The 20,495-nt window shown below is 38.1% G+C and overlaps 1 protein-coding gene across 1 annotated transcript in view; it reads right to left on the reverse strand.

Moving 5' to 3' along the window:
• KLHL4 (kelch like family member 4) overlaps positions 1-20,495 on the reverse strand; it is a 94,946-nt gene that overhangs the window by 31,095 nt on the left and 43,356 nt on the right. Inside the window, exons 2-4 of the mRNA XM_080653355.1 lie at positions 16,074-16,241; positions 13,400-13,536; positions 9,847-10,043 (exon numbers count right to left, since the gene is read on the reverse strand). Of these exons, the coding sequence (XP_080509481.1) occupies positions 9,847-10,043; positions 13,400-13,536; positions 16,074-16,241 (502 nt within the window). The remainder of the gene's footprint in view (positions 1-9,846; positions 10,044-13,399; positions 13,537-16,073; positions 16,242-20,495) is intronic.

Here is a 20,495-nt window from a genome sequence, read left to right on the forward strand (position 1 = left end):
CGAGTTGGAGGCATTTTTGGATGCTTGGGAGAAGTAGGTCTGGCTGTCAACACAGAAAACAACACACTGAATTTCTTTGAGATGAAACAAAAGATTGATGAAAAAATATTTTCTCCTATGGAAAAGCATCCTATCTAATAAAAGAGTAATATGCAAATTGACCGTACCTCTGCTACACCTACAAGCCATGCCCACCAGCCAATCAGGAGCGAATATGCAAATAATCCCAACCAAGATGGCTACGGTCACAGAGAGCAGGAGGGTGGCTTGGGTTTCCCTGGTAATGGAGGAAGCCAAGCTTTCCGTCTGCCCTTGCAGGCCTAGGCCTCCACTCAAGGCTACAAAGTTTCAATGATAGAAGATACATAAATCCAAGCAGAAATGGCGGCAACCACGGAGCTGGAAAGAGCAGGAGGCTAAGGTTGCCTGCGGCAATGGAGGAAGCCAAGCTTCTGCAGCCCTGGCTGGCCCAGGCCTCTGCTTAAGGCTGCAAAGTTTCAATTATAGAAGATACATAAATCCCAACAGAAATGGCTGCCACCTCGAAGCAAGCAGAAGGCTTGGCTCCGCTCCAGGCTACAAAGTTTCAATTGTAGAAGATAAATAAACCCCAGATACCAGGGCCTCCACTTGGGTTGCCAGGGGGCGTGGCCGGCCTGCAAACCACCACAAGCCCCTCGCCCAGGCCGCCCCACGCCCCAAGGGAACCCCCACCCTGATCCGGGACACCCTTCAGGGCAAACCAGCTGGCCCCCACCTGTGCACCACGCTTCTATCCTATCTAATAAAAGAGTAATATGCAGATTGACTATCACCCCAACACACAAGATGGCTGCCCCCATGTGGTCAAAGATCCTGCCCCCATGTGGACACAAGATGGCCACCACAAGATGGCCGGCAAAGGAGGACAGTTGGGAGGGACCAGGCCTGCAAGGGAGGGCAGTTGGGGGGGACCAGGCCTGCAGGGGAGGGCAGTTAGGGGTGACCAGGCATGCAGGGGAGGGCAGTTAGGGGCAAACAGGCTGGCAGGGGAGCAGTTAGGCATCAATCAGGCTGGCAGGGGAGTGGTTAGGGGGTGATCAGGCTGGCAGGCAGAAGCGGTTAGGGGCAATCAGGAAGGCAAGCAGGCGAGCAGTTGGGATCCAGCAGTCCTGGATTGTGATAGGGATGTCCGATTGCCCGTTTACACCCGATCTCCGGGATCGGGCGTAAACGGGCAGTCGGACATCCCTCGAGGTGTCCCAGATTGGAGAGGGTGTAGGCTGGGCTGAGGGACACCACCCCCCACCCCGTACACCAATTTCATGCACTGGGCCTCTAGTGGTCATATATTTACCAAGGCAAAGGTAACTTTTAGAATGGATAACAATCTACAGTTTCCAAATAATATAAAAGGGTCTCCCATGTGTTGTTTTTTTTTGAGGGTGTGGGTTATCTTTCAATTTTTATATATTATACCTCAATTTTCTCTTCTGTCAGTGTGTTTTCTTGTATTTTGTCAAGCATCAAATTTTAAGCAGCTGTGTTTCAATTTACTTTTATTGAAACACCACTATATATTTTTTTATGATTCATAATGTTATATATTTTTCTTTGACAACACAATGATTGTTTCCAACTAGTAAAGATCTCAATTTTTAAATGCAATGAAAAATGCTTCTGAAATGAAGATAAACATGTCTAGTTGGTAATTTACATTTTACAATAAATATATACTATTCTGGAAGCAGTTTAAGACAGCTTATGAGTAGCTGGGGGAACTGGATAAATCATATCACTTCCTCAGCTCCACTCTGAGTTTAATCATTGTGGAACTGAGTTAGTCTAATAGCACTCTTATCCATACAACAACCATCAAGTTTGACAGACCCATCAAGAAGCTCTGATACCATAAATGCAAGTTAACTTGCCTATTTAGACAAACTTCTCTCTTGTGACTAAGGCAAGCAATTCAGAGACTCGGGTCCTTATATGTAGCAGATGACCCTGTCTGAAAAATCTTTAACCTATAGCAAAATAATGGAGCTAGTTTTACAACTAATACATTACACATGTATAACACTTCAAACTTAATGGATTTCTTTAAAAAATATTGTCATCACCAATGTGGTCTTCTGGGGAGTGGAATTATTCTGATAGGAAAACAAGCTGTGTGAATTGTTTGGTCTCTGGTGCAGTAAATGTCAAAGTATAGGCATATCTTGGAGATATTGCAGGTTCAATTACAGACCACCACAAAGAATTGAATATCACAATAAAGTGAGTCATAAAAACCTTTTGGTTTCCCAGTGCATATAAAAGTTATATTAAACCACACTGTAGTCTATTAAGTATGCAATAGCATTATGTCTATAAAAACAATGTACATACCTTAATTAAAAATACTTCATTGCTAAAAGATGGTAATCATCATCTGAGCCTTCTTTGAGAAATAATATGTTTGCTGGTACAGGGTCTTGCCTTGATTTTGATGGCTGCTGACTGATGAGGCTGGTAACTGCTAAAGGCTAAGTGGTTATGGAAATTTCTTAAAATAAAAAAAACACTGAAGTTTGATGCATTAATTGACTCTTCTTTTTACAAATGGTTTTTCTGTAGTGTGCAATACTATTTGATAGCAGTTTACCCACAGACCTTCCTTCCAAATTATAATCATTTCTCTCAATCCCTGCTGCTGCTTCATCCACTAAGTTTAGGTACTATTCTAAATCATTTGTTGTCACATCAACATTCTTCAGTCTTCACAGCATCTTCACCAGGAGTCGATTCCATCTCACAAAACCACTTTTTTTTTTCTCACTCATAAGAAGCAATTCCTCATTTATTAAAGTCTTGTCATAAGACTGCAGCAATTCAGTCACATCTTCAGGCTCCACTTCTAATTCTAGTTCTCTTGCTTTTTCACCACTTCCCCAACTACTTCCTCCAATGAAGTCTTGAACCCCTCAGCGTTATTCCATGAGGGTTGGAATCAACTTCTTTCAAAGACTTAATTTGATAATTTGACGTCTTCCCATGAATTGGCTCATGGTGTAAAACCCACTCAATGGTTAATGTGGGTCATATACAGTCAATAAAATTGAATTATGCCTTGAGAAAGTTAAGAAATGATTAAAATGGTTTATATGGTGGTCATATTTAAATATATCTAGAAATTAGATTTTTTGATAGACTTTGTTATGGCTTCAGAGTGGCTGCCTGATGCGATTATTAAAAATAGCCTGGTGATATTGAAGCATCCATCTTATATAAAAACTGCTGTTTGAAATTTTAACCCTGCTATTTTGGCTTCTGTAAACCCTTGCTTACTTAAATAATAAGGAAAATAAGACTACTCCCATTCCAGAGAGGCCGTGGACTATGCCCCAGACAGAGTTGTCAGTGCTGACACCAGGCCAGGCCTTGAGATATGGTCTCATGGCCCCTTCCCAGCATGCAGGCCTTCTTTCCCAGAAGGCCCAGAAGTTTCATTCCAAATTTGGGAGACAAAAGAGCTAGGAAAAGTATAAATAGAAAAGGTTTCCTCCATGTAGGAGGGCCCAAAATTTGAAAGGCACATTTCTCTCTGGCCCTGCCCTTAATAAAATGTAACTCCCTTTCTCTAAGCATGGCTTGTTTTTTCTCTGGTCTTCGGTGGCCTGACTGAAAAGAAGGCTAAACATGCTGGTCTTTTGGCCTCCGGTGAGTGGACTGGGTTTGGGGCCTGGGGGAGCTGGACAGGCCTCTGGGAGGCACCGCTCTGCTGATTTAGCAGAATTGAACCAGGAGACTCTCTGCACTCTCGGACCTCAGCCTAAGACCCTGCCGGCAGCTGCAGAGAGTGGACGGACACTTCTGGACCTGTCAACAGAATCGGTAAGGTAGGGGCCCTATCAGTCAGGCCCACTCAGAGTGAGTGGAATGGGGAGCTTGATCACCTCTCCAGAAGTCAAGGACTTCCTCAGGCAATTAATCAGGAATCAGGTGGACTGTTTAAACTCTGAGTAAATATCTGGTAGAAGTCAAAAACTCAGACTGTCTGGTGTATAAATGTAAGTGTGAGAGTCTGTGTGAAAGATAGTGCAAACCCTGCTTTAGGGGGAAGACAGTAGAGAACTTTTAATTGCTTTTCCTTGGTTTATAATTTTGCTATGTTAGTTTAAAATTTTGGAATTCTAGGGTTAATTTAAAGGTATAAAATTTGTGAAGGTTGCCAACCCAGAGAAGTTTAAACAAAGGCTTGTTGGGTTAAGATTAGTCATAATTAACTGCTTTGTAGGCTGCCTTTTTCAGCCCTGCTAGCAAACAGAGAATCACATGGTCCTGAGAACTGCAACCTGCCTGCCCTTCCTGATAGATTTACAGTGGGTCTCTGGGGGAGGAAAAGAGCCGAAAACTGCTCTGGAGCAGGTGTGAGAAAGGGTAGAGGCGGTAGAATTCACTCTCAGCCTTCTGAGATAGATAAGCCCTAAGCTGGGGGACAAGGGGATGGTTGGAGATATCAGAAGTGGTGAGGTTGAGATCTTCTAGGGCCTTGAAGTAAAGAAGGAAAATCTAGTAGGGAGAGCAGCTGTTCCTTAAGTGTAAAAAGCCTGTTTATACAGGATCTTAGACCGCTTGCCTTATTTCCCCTGCTAAGGGCAGAGTAAATGGTTAATGCAGAAAAGGGGGGAGCGTCGGTGGGGAGAGCAGGGAGAGATAGGTTTTTGTTGATTTTGCTGGCTACAACCCGCTCTGCTGGCATCCTTGGTTTCTTACTTATCTGAACTATGCTAGATTCAAGGCTTTCTACAAAACACAGTGGATCTTCCTCTGCACAGTTTTCTTCTTTTTATCCCTTCCAATACACATGAAGAAAATCTCATTGTCCGAGCCTGTCAGGGTGGGGTTACTGGGTACTTCTTGGGTGGTGGTGGAATATTCAGCAAAGGAACTTTAAGATATAATATCTTTAATGTTACAACTAGTTTAAGTTTTAAAAATCTCTGTCTCTCAAAAAGAAATATTTTTACCTACTCTTAGTTTTATCACAGAAGGTCTAAGTCATAAATGTTAATCTAAGAAATTCTGGCTGTTTACATTTTAGGAATCATTAAAGGATTGAGGTTTCAAAGAATAAGGAATACTGAGTAGAAGGTCTGAGGCATGGTTATGCATTTTTAAAGGACATAGAAAGAAGGTTTGAAGGCTAATTTGGAAGTGTAAAATTTATAAAGGTTGTGTATATAATAAGAAGGAGAAGAGAAATGTTGAAAGGAAATCAAATAATACAGGCCAGTAAGCCAGGAAGAGTAAATAATTTACATTCTGCCTCCCTAAACAGAGGGTAAATAGTTGTGCCAAAGTACTTAGGGAGGGACTGATAAAAGAAATCTAACAGTTACTGTTTTGTTATAATACATTCAGAAAATATTACTTTGGAAAGTCCATAAAAAGGACTGGCAAGGAAAATTCTATCTTAAAGCAGGTCAGTATATTTTTCTTCTTATACAATTCCTCCAAAATTTGGCAATACTTGATAAATAAATCATGGCAATACATTTCTTTGCATAAATTCAATAAGACCAGTTTCCAATAGTGGTTTTATTAACCAGAAACTTTGACTGGAGTATCATGTTTTAAAGAGCCCTGCCTGAACTCTGAAGACTTGAAGCCAATAAGAGTGCCATGGAGAAAGTCTGGTATCCTGCTTGGTAGCCCTGAAAATAGCTGGTGCTGGAGCATCAGGCCCATGCCCTACCATCACTGGCAGTTGGTCAGAGTACAAGGGGAGCAATAAGGGCGCCTCTGCATGCCTGCGGGACCCCCACGCACTCTAAGTTGCGACGAGTAGGAGGGCTGAGATGGGCCTTGAAGCCTAGGGCATGGGCCCGGGTAGAGCCACTACAGGTGAGGACTTCCCCTAACTCAGCAGATACTTCAGGCAGGCCTGACGGCAGCTGGATGGCTTGACTTCCTGGCCCTACGGGGCACATTAAGATTCAATCATGAAATTCTGGCAAAGGTAGTCAGTTACCATTCTTGTTATGTTTATGCAAACAATCAGGCCAAATTAAATACAATAGATAAATTAGTCTTGATTTGGCTCTTTTGATAAACATGGGGCTAATTTTAAGGAGAAAAATTCTATTTCAACAGAAGTTATTAAAACTGAAAGGTTTTCTTTCCCTTCCACCAGACCATTTGTTACAGTTTGTCTCCGCCAGGTCACAAGCCCACCTCCTTCTGTTCCCAGGCCTCATTGTCCCTCTGACAGAAAGCAAGGATCTCTTGGCTCTGAGAGAAACCTCTGACCCGCCTCAGCAGGAAGTAGCTAGAAGAGCCCACCGACGTCCATTTTCCCTAAAAGAATTCAGAGCCAGGATCCTTGAGGTAATATATTAGGTAGTTAGACAGATATGAGCAGAGCAAGGATGATGGGCCAACTAGCACTACCAGATGTAATTAAGTCTTTCCATCTCTACCTATGTGAGACAAGGGGACTCCCCAGGAGCAAGAGGGAACAAGGCTGCAGATGAAGCAGCCCGGGAGGCTGCCCTAAAACCAGTGGGGCCTCTACAGATTCTAGTGACTCTTCCAAACCCTGACCTACCCACCTCACCAGCTTACATGGAAACCCAATCTAGAAAAGCTGAAATCCATAACCAATCTTTACTCAAGTTCTTACAGGCTTTACAGTCTACCCAGAAAGCAGTCCAGAAGCATGTCCAAGGTACTCTGCCTATACCAACTTCTGATCCGGTCTATCCTTCCACCCTGGTGACTCTGTTTGCCACACAACCACACAAAGACTGACTCTTACCTGGAAAGGGCCACCCCCACAGCAGTCAAGGTCGATGGGATCCCGACGTGGCTTCAACACACCTGGCTTAAGACAGCCCAGGCAAAATAGAGAGTCCAGGACACTTCGGACCCTCTAAAGATTAGTCCTGGCTCTCATTCCAGGCCCTTATCTTATAAACAGGCCCACTGACTTTATTCAGCAGAGAATTAATTCTATCAAGCTTATAGTCCTTATGGGTCAATATAACTCCCTCACCAACAATGACCCAAAAGAGTCAATGATTTGACTCATGTACATAAAACCAGTGGGGAATGAAGCATCCATCTTATATAAAAACTGCTGTTTGAAATTTTAACCCTGCTATTTTGGCTTCTGTAAACGCTTGCTTACCTAAATAATAAGGAAAATAAGACTACTCCCATTCTAGAGAGGCCGTGGACTATGCCCCAGACAGAGTTGTCAGTGCTGACACCAGGCCAGGCCTTGAGATATGGTCTCACGGCCCCTTTCCAGCATGCAGGCCTTCTTTCCCAGAAGGCCCGGAAGTCTCATTCCAAATTTGCGAGACCAAAGAGCTAGGAAAAGTATGAATAGGAAAGGTTTCCTCCATGTAGGGGGTCCCAGAATTTGAAAGGCACATTTTTCTCTGGCCCTGCCCTTAATAAAATGTAACTCCCTTTCTCTAAGCATGGCTTGGTTTTTCTCCGGTCTTCTGTAACAATATAGGTAATTAGGGTAAATAAAAAATAAATTTACTGGTTTGAATTATCTAGATGTGGCATTGGAATATACAGTACTATAGAGAACATCTAGTTAAGCTTAAAGATTAATTTTATATTGTTTTATGTTGGAATTATTTGCTCCTAATTTCAAGGTAATACTTTCTTCTGTGCTCATTCTTAAGAATATTTTTGTACATTTGGTTTGATATTCATTTTTTAAATCTACATTTATATTGTTGAAAACTTATTAAATAAATTTAGCATACTTGCTGAATGTTTCATAAATGTAGATTACTGTTTATATGATTGTGGTGGTTAATTTATGCATCAACATGACTGAACCAGGGAATTTCTAGACTTTCGGCTAAACATTCTGGATGTGTCTATGATGGTATTTCTGGGTTGGGCCCATACACATTAGGGAGATTAATCTGTTTTACGTAGTCTGATACAAACAAATGTAATCAAATCGTTATAATCACTTTTGTTTTTATACTATTAATACAGTATTATAAAAGCATTATTATAACAAGAGCTTTACCTATTTTACTCCACTTATAATATATACTAAAATAGCTAAAGAAGAGGAATTAAAGAAGAGAACAATATTGTTTTTATGCACATCCTGTTTTAAAAATCACATAATAAGAAAAGGAAGAGAAGTTGGTTTTGAGCAACAAAAATAATTCAAGCTGTTTATCGGCATGTGTTTTGTCTGCAAAAGTAAGATACCAGCCAGGAAGCTGCTAATATTAATTCAAGAATTTAAGTAATTTATCAGGAAGTTTTCCATGTTTGGTTTTTAAGGTAGGATTAACCTTTAAACTACATAATTGCTGTTCTTAAATTTATGTTGTATCTATATCTATGATATAGTAATATAAATAGCATAACTAAATGACATATGTTAAAACACCAATCCATTATAATTATCCACATAATGTCATTGCTTCAGGAATATGTTTGAAACTTCATATTTTCAAAATTGACCAGAGATGGAAAGATGAGGGGGAGAATTTTACAATAATTTTTTAGAGGATTCAAATATTAGAACTTTGGAAATTTTAAGGTCCTTATAAAACTGTAGAAAAATAATCTTTATTTATATGCATCTCAATCCTCTCAATCCTAAATTTTAATGTTAATGTTAATTTTATCTTATTCTTAGGCATAATTTTCTCTACTGTTCACTTTTATGTACGTGTCTTTTAGTACTGAATCTTTGCGTGTTTTTTTTTTTTCACTGTAGCAATTTCCTTAGCCTGAAATATTTATCTTTTGATTGTCACAGAAAGATCCATCTCTTGTGTTGTTTCCTGCTTCAGAGGTTAAAAAGTTGATTTTCTTTTTTACATTAGGCAATTTGTATCCTGATAATGGTAAAAGTATGTTTACCTCATGTCTACTTTTTCTTGCCTTGCTACAGATGATCAATCTTTCATGTCACTGTCACTTGTCTGAATAAACATAGTCTTATGCCATGCAACTTTCAAAGAATTAGCATATAAGAATGTGTTTATTCAATTTATTATGATTAGTAATAGAATTTAGAGGTGGTTTAAATTAATTAAGTTAAGGGATTGGACTACAAATTGCTTTTAACCAAAATATGTTTTCATTAAGACATAAAAAGTCCATACAATAGAATTGTCTGAGTTACTAATTTTATAGTTCTTAAGCATTCCAATCAGTATTAATCCATTAATTTTTTTCTTTATTGAATATTTTAATTACAAATCATAATTTGCACAAACTTAAAAATTAAAGTTCTAACAGTGCAAAATATTGGGAAAATTATATTTTCTTAATAATGTGGATTTGAATTGAAATATACTTGTAGAATTTAATTTGGGGCAATATTTTCATTTCTTCAGGCTTTGAGATTCCAGTAAACCTTTTTTAGTTTCAAGAATGAGAAACTTGATTGAGTACAACTCAACCAGTCACATATTTTAATCTAATGTCTATTATTTGAAAGTCAGGGTTAGTGAGGGACGGCCAAATGACAGAACAAGCAGGCTGCGTGGGGCAACCAGGCTGGCAGGGGGGTTGGTGAGGGACAACCAAACGACTAAATAGCAGGCTGTGTGGGGCAATCAGGCCAGCAGGGGGGGCAGTTAGGGGTGACCAGGCAGGCAGGCAGGTGAGCGATTAGGAGCCAGTGGTCCCGGATTGGATTGGAGAGGGTGCAGGCTGGGTTGAGGGGGACCCCCCCACACCATGCACAAATTTTGTGCACTGGGCCTCTAGTGTATATATATTTATGTACACATATACATAAACATATCAGCAAAAAAAATCAGTAACTTAGATATTGGGTTAATACATTACTATAAATTAATTTGAATCAGTTGATTTTACCATTGTGTATTTATGTGCCACACTCAGGAGCTCTGTACAACCCTGGGCATCTCCAAATGATCGAATCCCTAAGCAGTTTGAAGGATGGAGCTGCTTTATGAGAAAATTGGAGCAGACGTCAATAACTTGAGTCAGTTGCAGGAGACAAGCTGCAGCCAGCAAACTTTCAATAGTATCTTCTTTCAGTTGCAGGACACCTAGATGATTTGAAAAAGTAAAGAATGATTACATGTCACATAAAGTAGGACAGAAATAAGCTAGCTAGTTGAAATTTTCATTTTATCTCATTAGTGAGGCTATATTTTCAAGAGTACAGTAACCACCATTTAAAACCAACATATACTAGTACAAAAGAGTTTGTATAAACGCTAATAAGATGGCTGACGGAGGCCAGACTAGATTATCCAAAACCACTGTAGCAAATGAACATTGAATACTATCATTGCAAAGAATAGAAACTTATTTATTTTAGTCCTGCAACTAAATCTTAAATAAAAAACTGTTCATATTATGACTCAAGGAACATAATGCAATCTTCTATAAGGGTAATACAATTGGCCAAACAGGTATCAGTCATTTGTGTGGAAAAAATCTTGGTACATAAGAACATTGAGCTTATGTGCCATTTTTTCATCTATATTTATTAGCTAAGAAGGATAACTTGGCCCAAATATTAAACCTGGAATTGATACCTGATACTGTCTCAAAAAAAAAAAAAAAAGAAAAAAAGAAAATGTTGCCAATAGTCTTTAAAATAAGAATTGCTTATATTATTATTTCATTAGATATAAGAAATAGGCTCTATTTTAAAAATATATATAAAGAATCTTTAAAAATTAAATCACAGAAATTAAACTGTTTTATTTATATTGATATATCTGTATTATTTTGGATCAAATATTATATGAATTATTACAAATGTTATGTTATTTTGATAAGTTAAATTGCCACTTTTTTTGTTTAAACCAAGCTATAGGTAAGTTATAAATAATGATATTTCATATGGATTTTATAAATTGTATAAACCGGCCTTGTAAAATACCTTAATATTGTTTCTATATGTTGCAAAACCATAAAGAAAAGAGTAATACATACCGTGAGATGCTTTATATTTAGTTTACCCTCTAAAATATGTTATAAAGGAGTCAAGTCCATCAGTAGACTTTCTTGTGTTGTTTCTTGTCCTGGATTTTGAAGGAAGAGCCCTGCCTATATTTCATGAGACCCAGAGAAGTATGAACTATACTCAGTTTCAGACCTAAAGATTCACCTGCTATAGACATTGAAATCTGGCCTAGATATTAGGATATTGATTTATAAATAAGTGAAACTCTTAGGAGAAAGCATAACAAAAAAGTTCCTTGACAGTAGTGTTGGCAATAATTTATTAGATAAGACACCAAAGCATAAGCAAGAAAAGCTAAAATAAACATGAGGAACTACATAGCAATGAAAACAAAAAATAAACTGAAAAAACAACTGATAAAATGAGGTAAACTATTTGCAAAACATATACATGAGAAGGGGTTAATGTCCAAAATATGTAAAGGATTTATACATTTCTATAACACAAAATCAATCCAATTAAAAATGGGCAAAAGGCATGAATTGACTTTTTTTTTTTCAAAGAAGATATACACATTGCCAATAGGAACATGAAAAAGTGCTGGACATCACTAGTCATCAGGGAAATGCAAATCAAAACTACAATGAGATATCATCTCACACCTGTTAGGATGGCTAATATTAAAAACAGAAGGGATGCCAACATTAATGAGGCTTTGGATAAAAGGAAACTGTTGTGTATTGTTTCTGGGAATTTAAATTGATACATCCATTATTGAAAACAGTAAGAAGGTTCCTAAAATATTTAAAAAAAAAATAGAAATATGTATGATCCAGAAACCTCACCCAGGGGTAAATACCTAAAGGAAAGGAAATCAGATCTTGACATATCTACACTCTGATGTTCATTGCAACATTATTCACAGGAGCCAACATATGAAAACAACCCATCTTTTGACAAATGAGTTGATAAAGAAAATGTGTATTTATGTAGATAGGTTTATATATGTAATGGAATATTATTCATCTATGAGAAAGATGGAAATATTGCCATTTGTGACAACATGGATGAACTGGAGGACATTATGTTAAGTGAAGTTAGCCAGACACAATAAGTATAGTATCACTTGTATGTGGAATTAAAAAAATGATGATTTCAAAGAAAAAGCAAGTAAATTGGTTGGTGCCAAAGGGTGAGAGTTGGACAAGGTAAATGTAGGTTAAATGATACACTTTCAGTTATAAAAGTTCTGGGGATATAATGCACAGTATGGTGACTATAGTTTATGCCAAGAGTGAATCTTAGGTGTCCTCATCACACACAAAAAGAGTTAACTATTTGAGATGATATATGCATTAAATATCTTGATCTTCGTAATCATATATACCTCAAATCATCACACTGTAAATTGACAAATTTAAATAAATACAATTTGTCAATTACTCCTCAATAAATTTAGAATGAATGAATGAATGACTACATATATAGATGAACACACATACATACTATTGGGTCCCAAAACACATCCTGTTATATCTGTTTTATAATTTGAATACACATAACTTAAATATTTCAAATGAAGAGACTGTACAAATTTCAAATGTATAATTAAAATATCTGACTTCTAGTCTCATTTTTATAAATGAGAGTATACCCATATTGTGAAAGAGGAGAGAGAGAGAGAGAGAGAGAGAGAGGTAGGTCTATTCTCTTATGGTCATATTTTTTAATATCATATTTCTTACCTCTTGCTCTTTTATAGTATACTAGTGGCCTGGTGCATGAAATTTGTGCACTCGGGGGGGGGGGAATCCCCCAGCCTGGCTTGTGCCCTGTCACAGTGTGGGAGCCCCGTGATCCATCACCCCAAAGAGGTAGGTCCCATCCACACATCTGGGGCTCTTCAATGGATTGCCCCAAAGAGGTAGGCTGGAGCCGGGGGAGACCTGCGGATCCCAGGCTGGGCCATGGCAGAGGCCTGTGGACCCTCGGGGGTGTGCCCGCAGTGGAGGCCTCCCTCTGCGCATGCCTGCCTAACCCCTGGCACAGGCGCGTGGAGACGGAGGCTTCCCTCTGCGTGTGCCTGCCAAACTCCCAATGCAGGCACGCGGAGATGGAGGCCTCTGCCTCCACCTCGCCCCCTGGCCAGGCTTGTGGCAGAGACCTCCTTCTGCGTGTGCCTGCCTAACCCCTGCCACAGCCCCGCCCCTGTCCCTGAGGCTGCAAGGCCCAGCCCAAGTGCGCCTGCTGTGCATGCCGCCTGCTGGGTGGTTGTGACATTGTGGCATCCCGGACAATTTGCATATTCCTCTATTATTATATAGAATTGAATTTAAATCCTGATTCTGCACCTTATTACTTTAGAAAAGTTACTTAACTAGTCTATTCTTAATTTTTCACTTGTAGAATAGGAATAATAATAATGTGGGTTATATAATATGGTATTATTGTAAGGATTAATTGAGTTAATATATGTCAAGCACTTACCTGTGTAAGCATACTGCACCAAGGAATTAAGTGCATTAGGATCAACTCCTTCCATCTTGACCTCTTCTTGCTTAGCTTCAAGCAAATCATTAGTAAACATTGCAGCAAAATAATCAGACATGGCACTGAGAACCAACCTGGAAATAAGAAGGTTTCACAGGAAAATAAATCAGTCCATGATCTTATTGAAAAACATGAAATGCAGTCAGAAAGTTTTTAACACTGGTGAGACTCTTTTTTTCTATAAAACTTACACAGTTCAGTAAAGCTAGTGAAATTAGAAAGGAAAATAGTAATTTGATATTCTTTTAAAGGATTTGTGATGTTTTTCTTCATCAATTTTTCAAGTTTATATCTTTTAAATATCCCACAGGAAACTGAATAATATACGGTAAAGCTTTTGGAAAAAATGTATCTTTATTGTTGAAAGCATTACAGATGTGCTCCTTTTTCCCATTGACCCCCTCCACCTAGCACCTCCCTCCCAGGCCTTCAACACACTATTGTCTGTGTCTATGAGCTATGCATAAATGCATATTAAGTTCCCCAGTTAATCTCTCCCCACCCACACCCACCCACACCTTCCCGCTGAAATGTATCAATCTGTTCCATGCTTCTGTCTCTAGATCAATTTTGTTCATCAGTTAAGTTTGTTCATTAGATTCTACATATAAGTGAGATCATGTGATGCTTATCTTTCTCTGACTGGTTTATTTCACTTAGCATAATATTCTCCAGATCCCTCCATGCTGTCTCAAAGGTAAGAGATCCTTCTTTGGACAGCTGCATACTATTCCATGCTATAGATGTACCACAGATTTTTTATCCACTCATATACTGATGGACACTTAGGCTGTTTCCAAATCTTAGCTACTGTAAATTGTGTTGCTTTGAACATAGGGGTGCATATATTCTTTCTCATTGGTGTTTCGGGTTTCTTAGAAGTGGGATTACTAGGTCAAATAGCAGTTCCTTTTTTAACTTTTTTTTTATTATTTCAGAGAGGAAGGGAGAGGGAGAGAGAGATAGAAACATCAATGATGAGAGAAAGTCATTCATCAGCTGCCTCCTGCATGCCCCCTACTGGGGATCAAGCCCATAACTGGGGCATGTGCCCTTGACTGGAATCAATCCTGGGACACTTCAGTTCGCTCTATTCACTGAGTCAAACTAGCTAGGGCCCTTTTTTAACTTTTTGATGAGACTCCATACTGTTTTCCATAGTGGCTACACCAGTCTTCAATCCCACAAGCAACGCTCTCATTCAACATAGTACTGGAAGTCTTAGCCACAGTGATCAGACAAGAAGAAAAAATAAAAAAGCATCCAAATTTGAAAGGTGGAAGTAAAGCTGTCATTATTCGCAGATGAGATGATATTGTACATAGAAAATCCTAAAGAGTCCACCAAGAAACTACTAAGTTTAATAAATGAGTTTGGCAATGTAGGAAGATACGATGCAAAATTAGCAGGATACAATTATTAATACCCAGAAATTTGTCATTTTTTTCACCAATAATGAACTCTCAGAAAGAGAAACTACAAAAAGCAAACCCATTTACCATTACAACAAAAAATTAAGACACTTAGGAATAAAATTAACCAAGGAGGTAAAATATCTGTAGTTGGAAATCTATAGGGTGTTGAAAAAAGACAGAAAGGAAAATATAAACCAGTGGTCATGGATTGCTAGAATCAACATCATCAAAAGGTTCATACTACCCAAAGCAATCTATAGGTTCAGTGCAATCCCCATTAAAATACCAATGGCATATTTCACAGATCTAGAACATACACTCCAAAAATCTATATGGAACCCAAAAAAGATGCTAAATAGCCTCTGCAATCCTGAGAAAGAACATAGTTGGAGGGATTACAATACCAGATATCAATTTATACTACAGAGCCACTGCAATCAAAACAGCCTGATACTGGCACAGGAACAGGCATATAGATCAATGGAATAGAACAAAGACTCCATAAATCAACCCAAACCATTATGCTCAATTAAAATTTGACAAAGGAGGCAAGAACATAAAATGGAGTAAAGATAGTCTTTTCAATAAATGGTGTTGAGGAAACTGGAGAGATACATGCAAAAAATGAAACTAAACCATCAATTTATACCATACATAAGAATAAATTCAAAATTGACAAAATGACTTAAAGGTAATTCATGAAACCAAAAAATCCTAGAAGAAACCATAGGCAGCAAAATCTCAGACATCTCTTATAGCAATATGTTTGCTGATACATCTCCTAGGGCAAGAGAAACTAAGGAGAAAATAACCAAATGGGAATAAATCAAAATAAAAAGCTTCTGCACAGCAAAAGGAACCACCAACAGAATGAAAAGTGAGTCCCCTGTGTGGGAGAACATGTTTGTCAATGATATATCTGATAAGGGGTTAATTTCCAAAATATTTAAGGAACTCATACAACTTGATAAAAGGAAGACAATCCAATAAAAAATGGGTAAAGGACCTAAATAGACACTTTTCCAATGGGATATACAGATGGCCAAAAGATATATGGTAACGCTTTTTAATATAGGATGATAAAAATCTATTTTCCTCAGTGTCCAATTTGTAATCAATGGACTGATTATTTTTCATTCATGCTTGTTCATTCATACTCTAATCACCAAACATTCTGTCTGCATAAGGATACTTACCTATGAGCTGGGATTCGGAGGTGTCCAACAATGAGGAATACATCACATAGTTGTTTCTCTTTCAGGTAGTTCTGCATTTTATGGAGAGTTTTCTCTGCATGATTTACAGCATGGAACTCCTCCTCAGGTATACTGAGATTCATTTCTTCAGGGTGTTGTGTATGTAATCTGAAAGGGGGATAAGAGTAAATATATGGTTTATTCTCCTAGTGAGTGTGCTAATGTACAGTGGAAATTTAGGCACATCAACTTCTAAAAGAAATATTTTGGAGTACAGGAAACTAAACTTTTCACTTTAAATATTTTACTACGATTGTTGCCTAATCTTCCATTAAAGTAAAGTGTGATGGTTAGTGTTTATATCAGGAATTGAACCATACTATGTATGGTGCAGCTGCAGGGCTAGTATTAATTGTCATATACACAAACATAAACTTCAAAATGCTAGCATATATCTTTAATTTTTGTTGGTATTACGATAATGATAGTAGGCATGACATTGTAGGCAGGATTCACAATATGTTTCAGATTTGTTTATGACTTGAAGCTTCTTCATGGTGTACTCATTTAACATTAGAAGTATTTATTGAATAATCTTAAGCTTTAGAGTTTCATAACATTCTTTATAATATGTTAAACCCCTCAAGAAAATATACATATTTCCATCTTTTATTTTTCTTTACCAGCTTTATTGATATATAATTAATATAAACAGTGTGTAAGTTTATTTTACTTTTTATATACCCTTTTTTAATATTCATGTGAGGACATGCTTAGAGAGGGGGGGGAAGAGAAAGAGAGAGACAGAGAGAAAGAGATGGAGAGAGAGAGAAAGAGAAGATGGGGAGAGAGAGAGAGAGAGAGAGAGAGAGAGAGAGAGAGAGAGAGAGAGAGAGAGACTGATGTGACAAAAACATTGATTGGTTGTCTTCTGTAGGTGCCCCAACTGGGAATCGAATCCAAAAGTCAGGTATGTGCCCTGACCTGAAATCGAACCAGCAACCTTTTGGTGCACAAGATGACAGTCAGCCAACTGAGCCACTCTGGCTGGGCAACATTGTGTAAGTTTAAGGTATACAAAATGATGATTTCATATGCCTAGATAGTGTTAAATGATTACCACAATGAGATTAAAATATCCACAACTTCACATGGTTACCATTTTGTGTACACATGGTAAGAACATTTAAATTCCACTCTTATAGCAATTTTCAAGTATATAATACAATACTGTTAACTAGTCACAATTCTGTACATTGGATTCCCCCAAGTTAAGTTATTCATCTTGTAACTGGAACTTTGTAGCCTTTGGCTATTTAGAACAATATGATAACTGTTGATTTTACAACACTGAAAGAAGTCCATATGTCTTTTCAACATCACAAAATGGTAGATTTAAATACTAACACAAGCACATAGAAATTTACAATCAGCGGGATCTGAGAAATTTGATGGTTGGGTGAGCATGCTTACATACTTTGCTTGTCACCTTTCTTGCTTCCATGCATCACTTTCCAACCACCAGACAGGATTAGTTTTAGGTTCCTTCACCAACAACTTGGCCTGTGTTGTTGGTTGTTTTTTTGTTTTGTTTTGTTTTTTTAAGACAATTGGTCCAGGGTGGCATTATTCTTTTTGTCTTTTTAATTCAAATAAAAAATTCAGCTCTGAATCTTCTTAACCTTTAAAGACTCTGAGATATTCAGCCACAATATTGACTAATAAGGGTAGGGTGATATAAATTTTCTTTAAAAATGCTTACTACAAAATGCACTTGTTTATTTTCTATGTCTCTCTTTTTGTGCTATCTGTCCCTTATTGTTCCCCAAATGCCCTATGGCTTCACACTGCTCCATGGTGACCCAATATCCCATACTTTGACCCTCTCCATCAAATAAGAAGGGCCCTGGACTTCCCTATGAACTAAAATTTGCCCTGCTGTGTCTCCTGATCATCATAATACTCAGCCATCAAATGGTTCCATGGATCTGGAAGTACACTGGAGAGGCTAAGAACTTACAACAGCATGAATTAGTTACCTCTTCCAAGAAGTTCAGTATGTTAACAAAAAATAACTAAATCCAAAAGTTTGTACCTCTAATGGTGGTAGATTTGTCAGGCACACCAGAAAGCTAGGAGTATGATTTTCCCTTTTATAGCCACATAACTTAAATCAACAAAGGAGAAGTGCTGGTGAGGATGTAGAGAGAAAGGAACCCTCGTGCACTGGTGGTGGGAATGCAGACTGGTGCAGCCACTGTGGAGAACAGTATGGAGTTTCCTCAAAACACTAAAAATGGAACTGCCATTTGACCCAGTGATCCCACTTCTAGGAATATATCCCAAGAAACTAGAAACACCAATCAGAAAGGATATATGCACCCCTATGTTCATAGCAGCACAATTTACAATAGCTAAGTTCTGGAAACAGCCTAGGTGCCCATCAGCAGATGAGTGGATTAAAAAACTGTGGTACATCTACACAATGGAATACTAAGCTGCAGTAAAAAAGAAGGAATTCTTAGCATTTGCAACAGCATGGATGGACCTGGAGAGCATTATGCTAAGCGAAATAAGCCAGTCAGAGAAAGAGAAATATCACATGTTCTCACTCATTTGTGGAATATAATGAACAACATAAACTGATGAATAAAAACCGATCCAGAGACAGAGAAGCATTGATCAGACCGTCAAACCTCAGAGGGAAGGTAGTGGAGGGTGGAGGTAAGGGGGAGAGATCAACCAAAGGACTTGTATGCATGCATATAAGCCTAACCAATGGGCACAGACACCAGGGGGTGAGGGCATGAGTGGAGGGTGGGGGCAATGGGAGGATAAAGACACATATGTAATACCTTAATCAATAAAGAAAAAAAAATAAAAATCCAAAAACTGAGAAAAAAATATAAAGCCAAATAACTTAAAATAAAAATATGAGTCCCATTGCAGGCTCTGCTGCTAGTTGACTTTGTCATTTTGTACAAGTCACCTATTTTCTATGAGCATAGTTTTTCCTTTCTTAAAACCTGAATGGATTCCAGATCTTACAGACCAAGTGCCCATCAGTAGATGAGTGTATAAAAAGCTGTGGTACATTTACACAATGGAATACTATGCAGCTGTCCAAAAGAAGGATCTCTTACCCTTTGAGATAGCATGGAGAGACCTGGAGAGCATTATGCTAAGTGAAATAAGCCAGTCAGAGAAAGATAAGTATCACATGATCTCACTCATATTTGGAATCTAATGAACAAAACAAACTGATGAACAAAATAGATCCAGAGACATAGTGGTAGAAGCATGAAACAGAATGATGAATCTCAGAGGGAAGGGGGAAATGGGGAGGGAAGAGATTAAGCAAAGAACTTATACTTATGCATATATGCATAGCCTATGCACACAGACAATACTGCAGTTCTCTGAAGGCTATGGGGGGTGCAGGTATGGGCTGGAGAGGATCAATGGGGAAAAAAGAAGGCATCTGCAATACTTTCAACAATAAAGATAAATTTTAAAAAAGAATAAACACAAAATGGATTACATTCTTAAATGTAAGACCTAAAACCATATGCTCATAGAAGAAATCATAGGCAGTAAACTGACATCACTTTTAGTAATATTTTTTGACAAATAACCTTGAGCAAGGGAAACAAAAGAATACATAAACAACTGGGACATCAAACTAAAAATTTCTTGCACAGCAAAGAAAAACATCAAGAAAATGTAAAGAGCATACTTAATGTGAGAACATATTAGCCAATGATACATCTGATAATGGGTTAATATCCAAAATTTATAAAGAGCTCATACAACTCAATACCAAACCCCCACCCCTAAAATCCAACTTGAAAATTGAATAGATGCTTTCCCAAAGAGGACATACAGATGGCTAAAAGACATATGAAAAAATGCTCAATGTCAATAATCATCAGAGAAATGCAAACTAAAACCACAATTAAATATCACTTCAAACCTGTCAGAATGGCTACCATCAATAAATCAACAAGCATCAATGTTGCAGAGGATGTGGAGAAAAGTAAACCCTACTGCACTGTTGGTAGTATTACAAATTGGTCTAGCTACTATGGAAAACGGTATGGAGGTTATGAGAAAAATTAATTATAGAACGACCTTATGACCCAGCAATTCCACTCTGGGTATATATCCAAATAAATCCAAAAAGAGTATGAGTTTTTTGTTTGTTTGTTTGTTTTTTGTTTTGTTTTTTTTTTACCCTTGGAGGGAGTCTTTTTTTTAAAATTTTATTTTATTGTTTAAAGTATTACGAATAGTAGTACATATGTCTCCTTTTTTTTCCCCATTGACATTCCCTCGGCCTCCCCTACCCACTCCCTGGCACATGCCACCCCCCCCCAGTGTCTTGGGTCCATTGGTTATGCTTATATACATGCATACAAGTCC

The sequence above is a fragment of the Plecotus auritus genome (assembly GCF_963455305.1).
Source record: "Plecotus auritus genome assembly, chromosome: X".
Classification (NCBI taxonomy): domain Eukaryota; kingdom Metazoa; phylum Chordata; class Mammalia; order Chiroptera; family Vespertilionidae; genus Plecotus; species Plecotus auritus.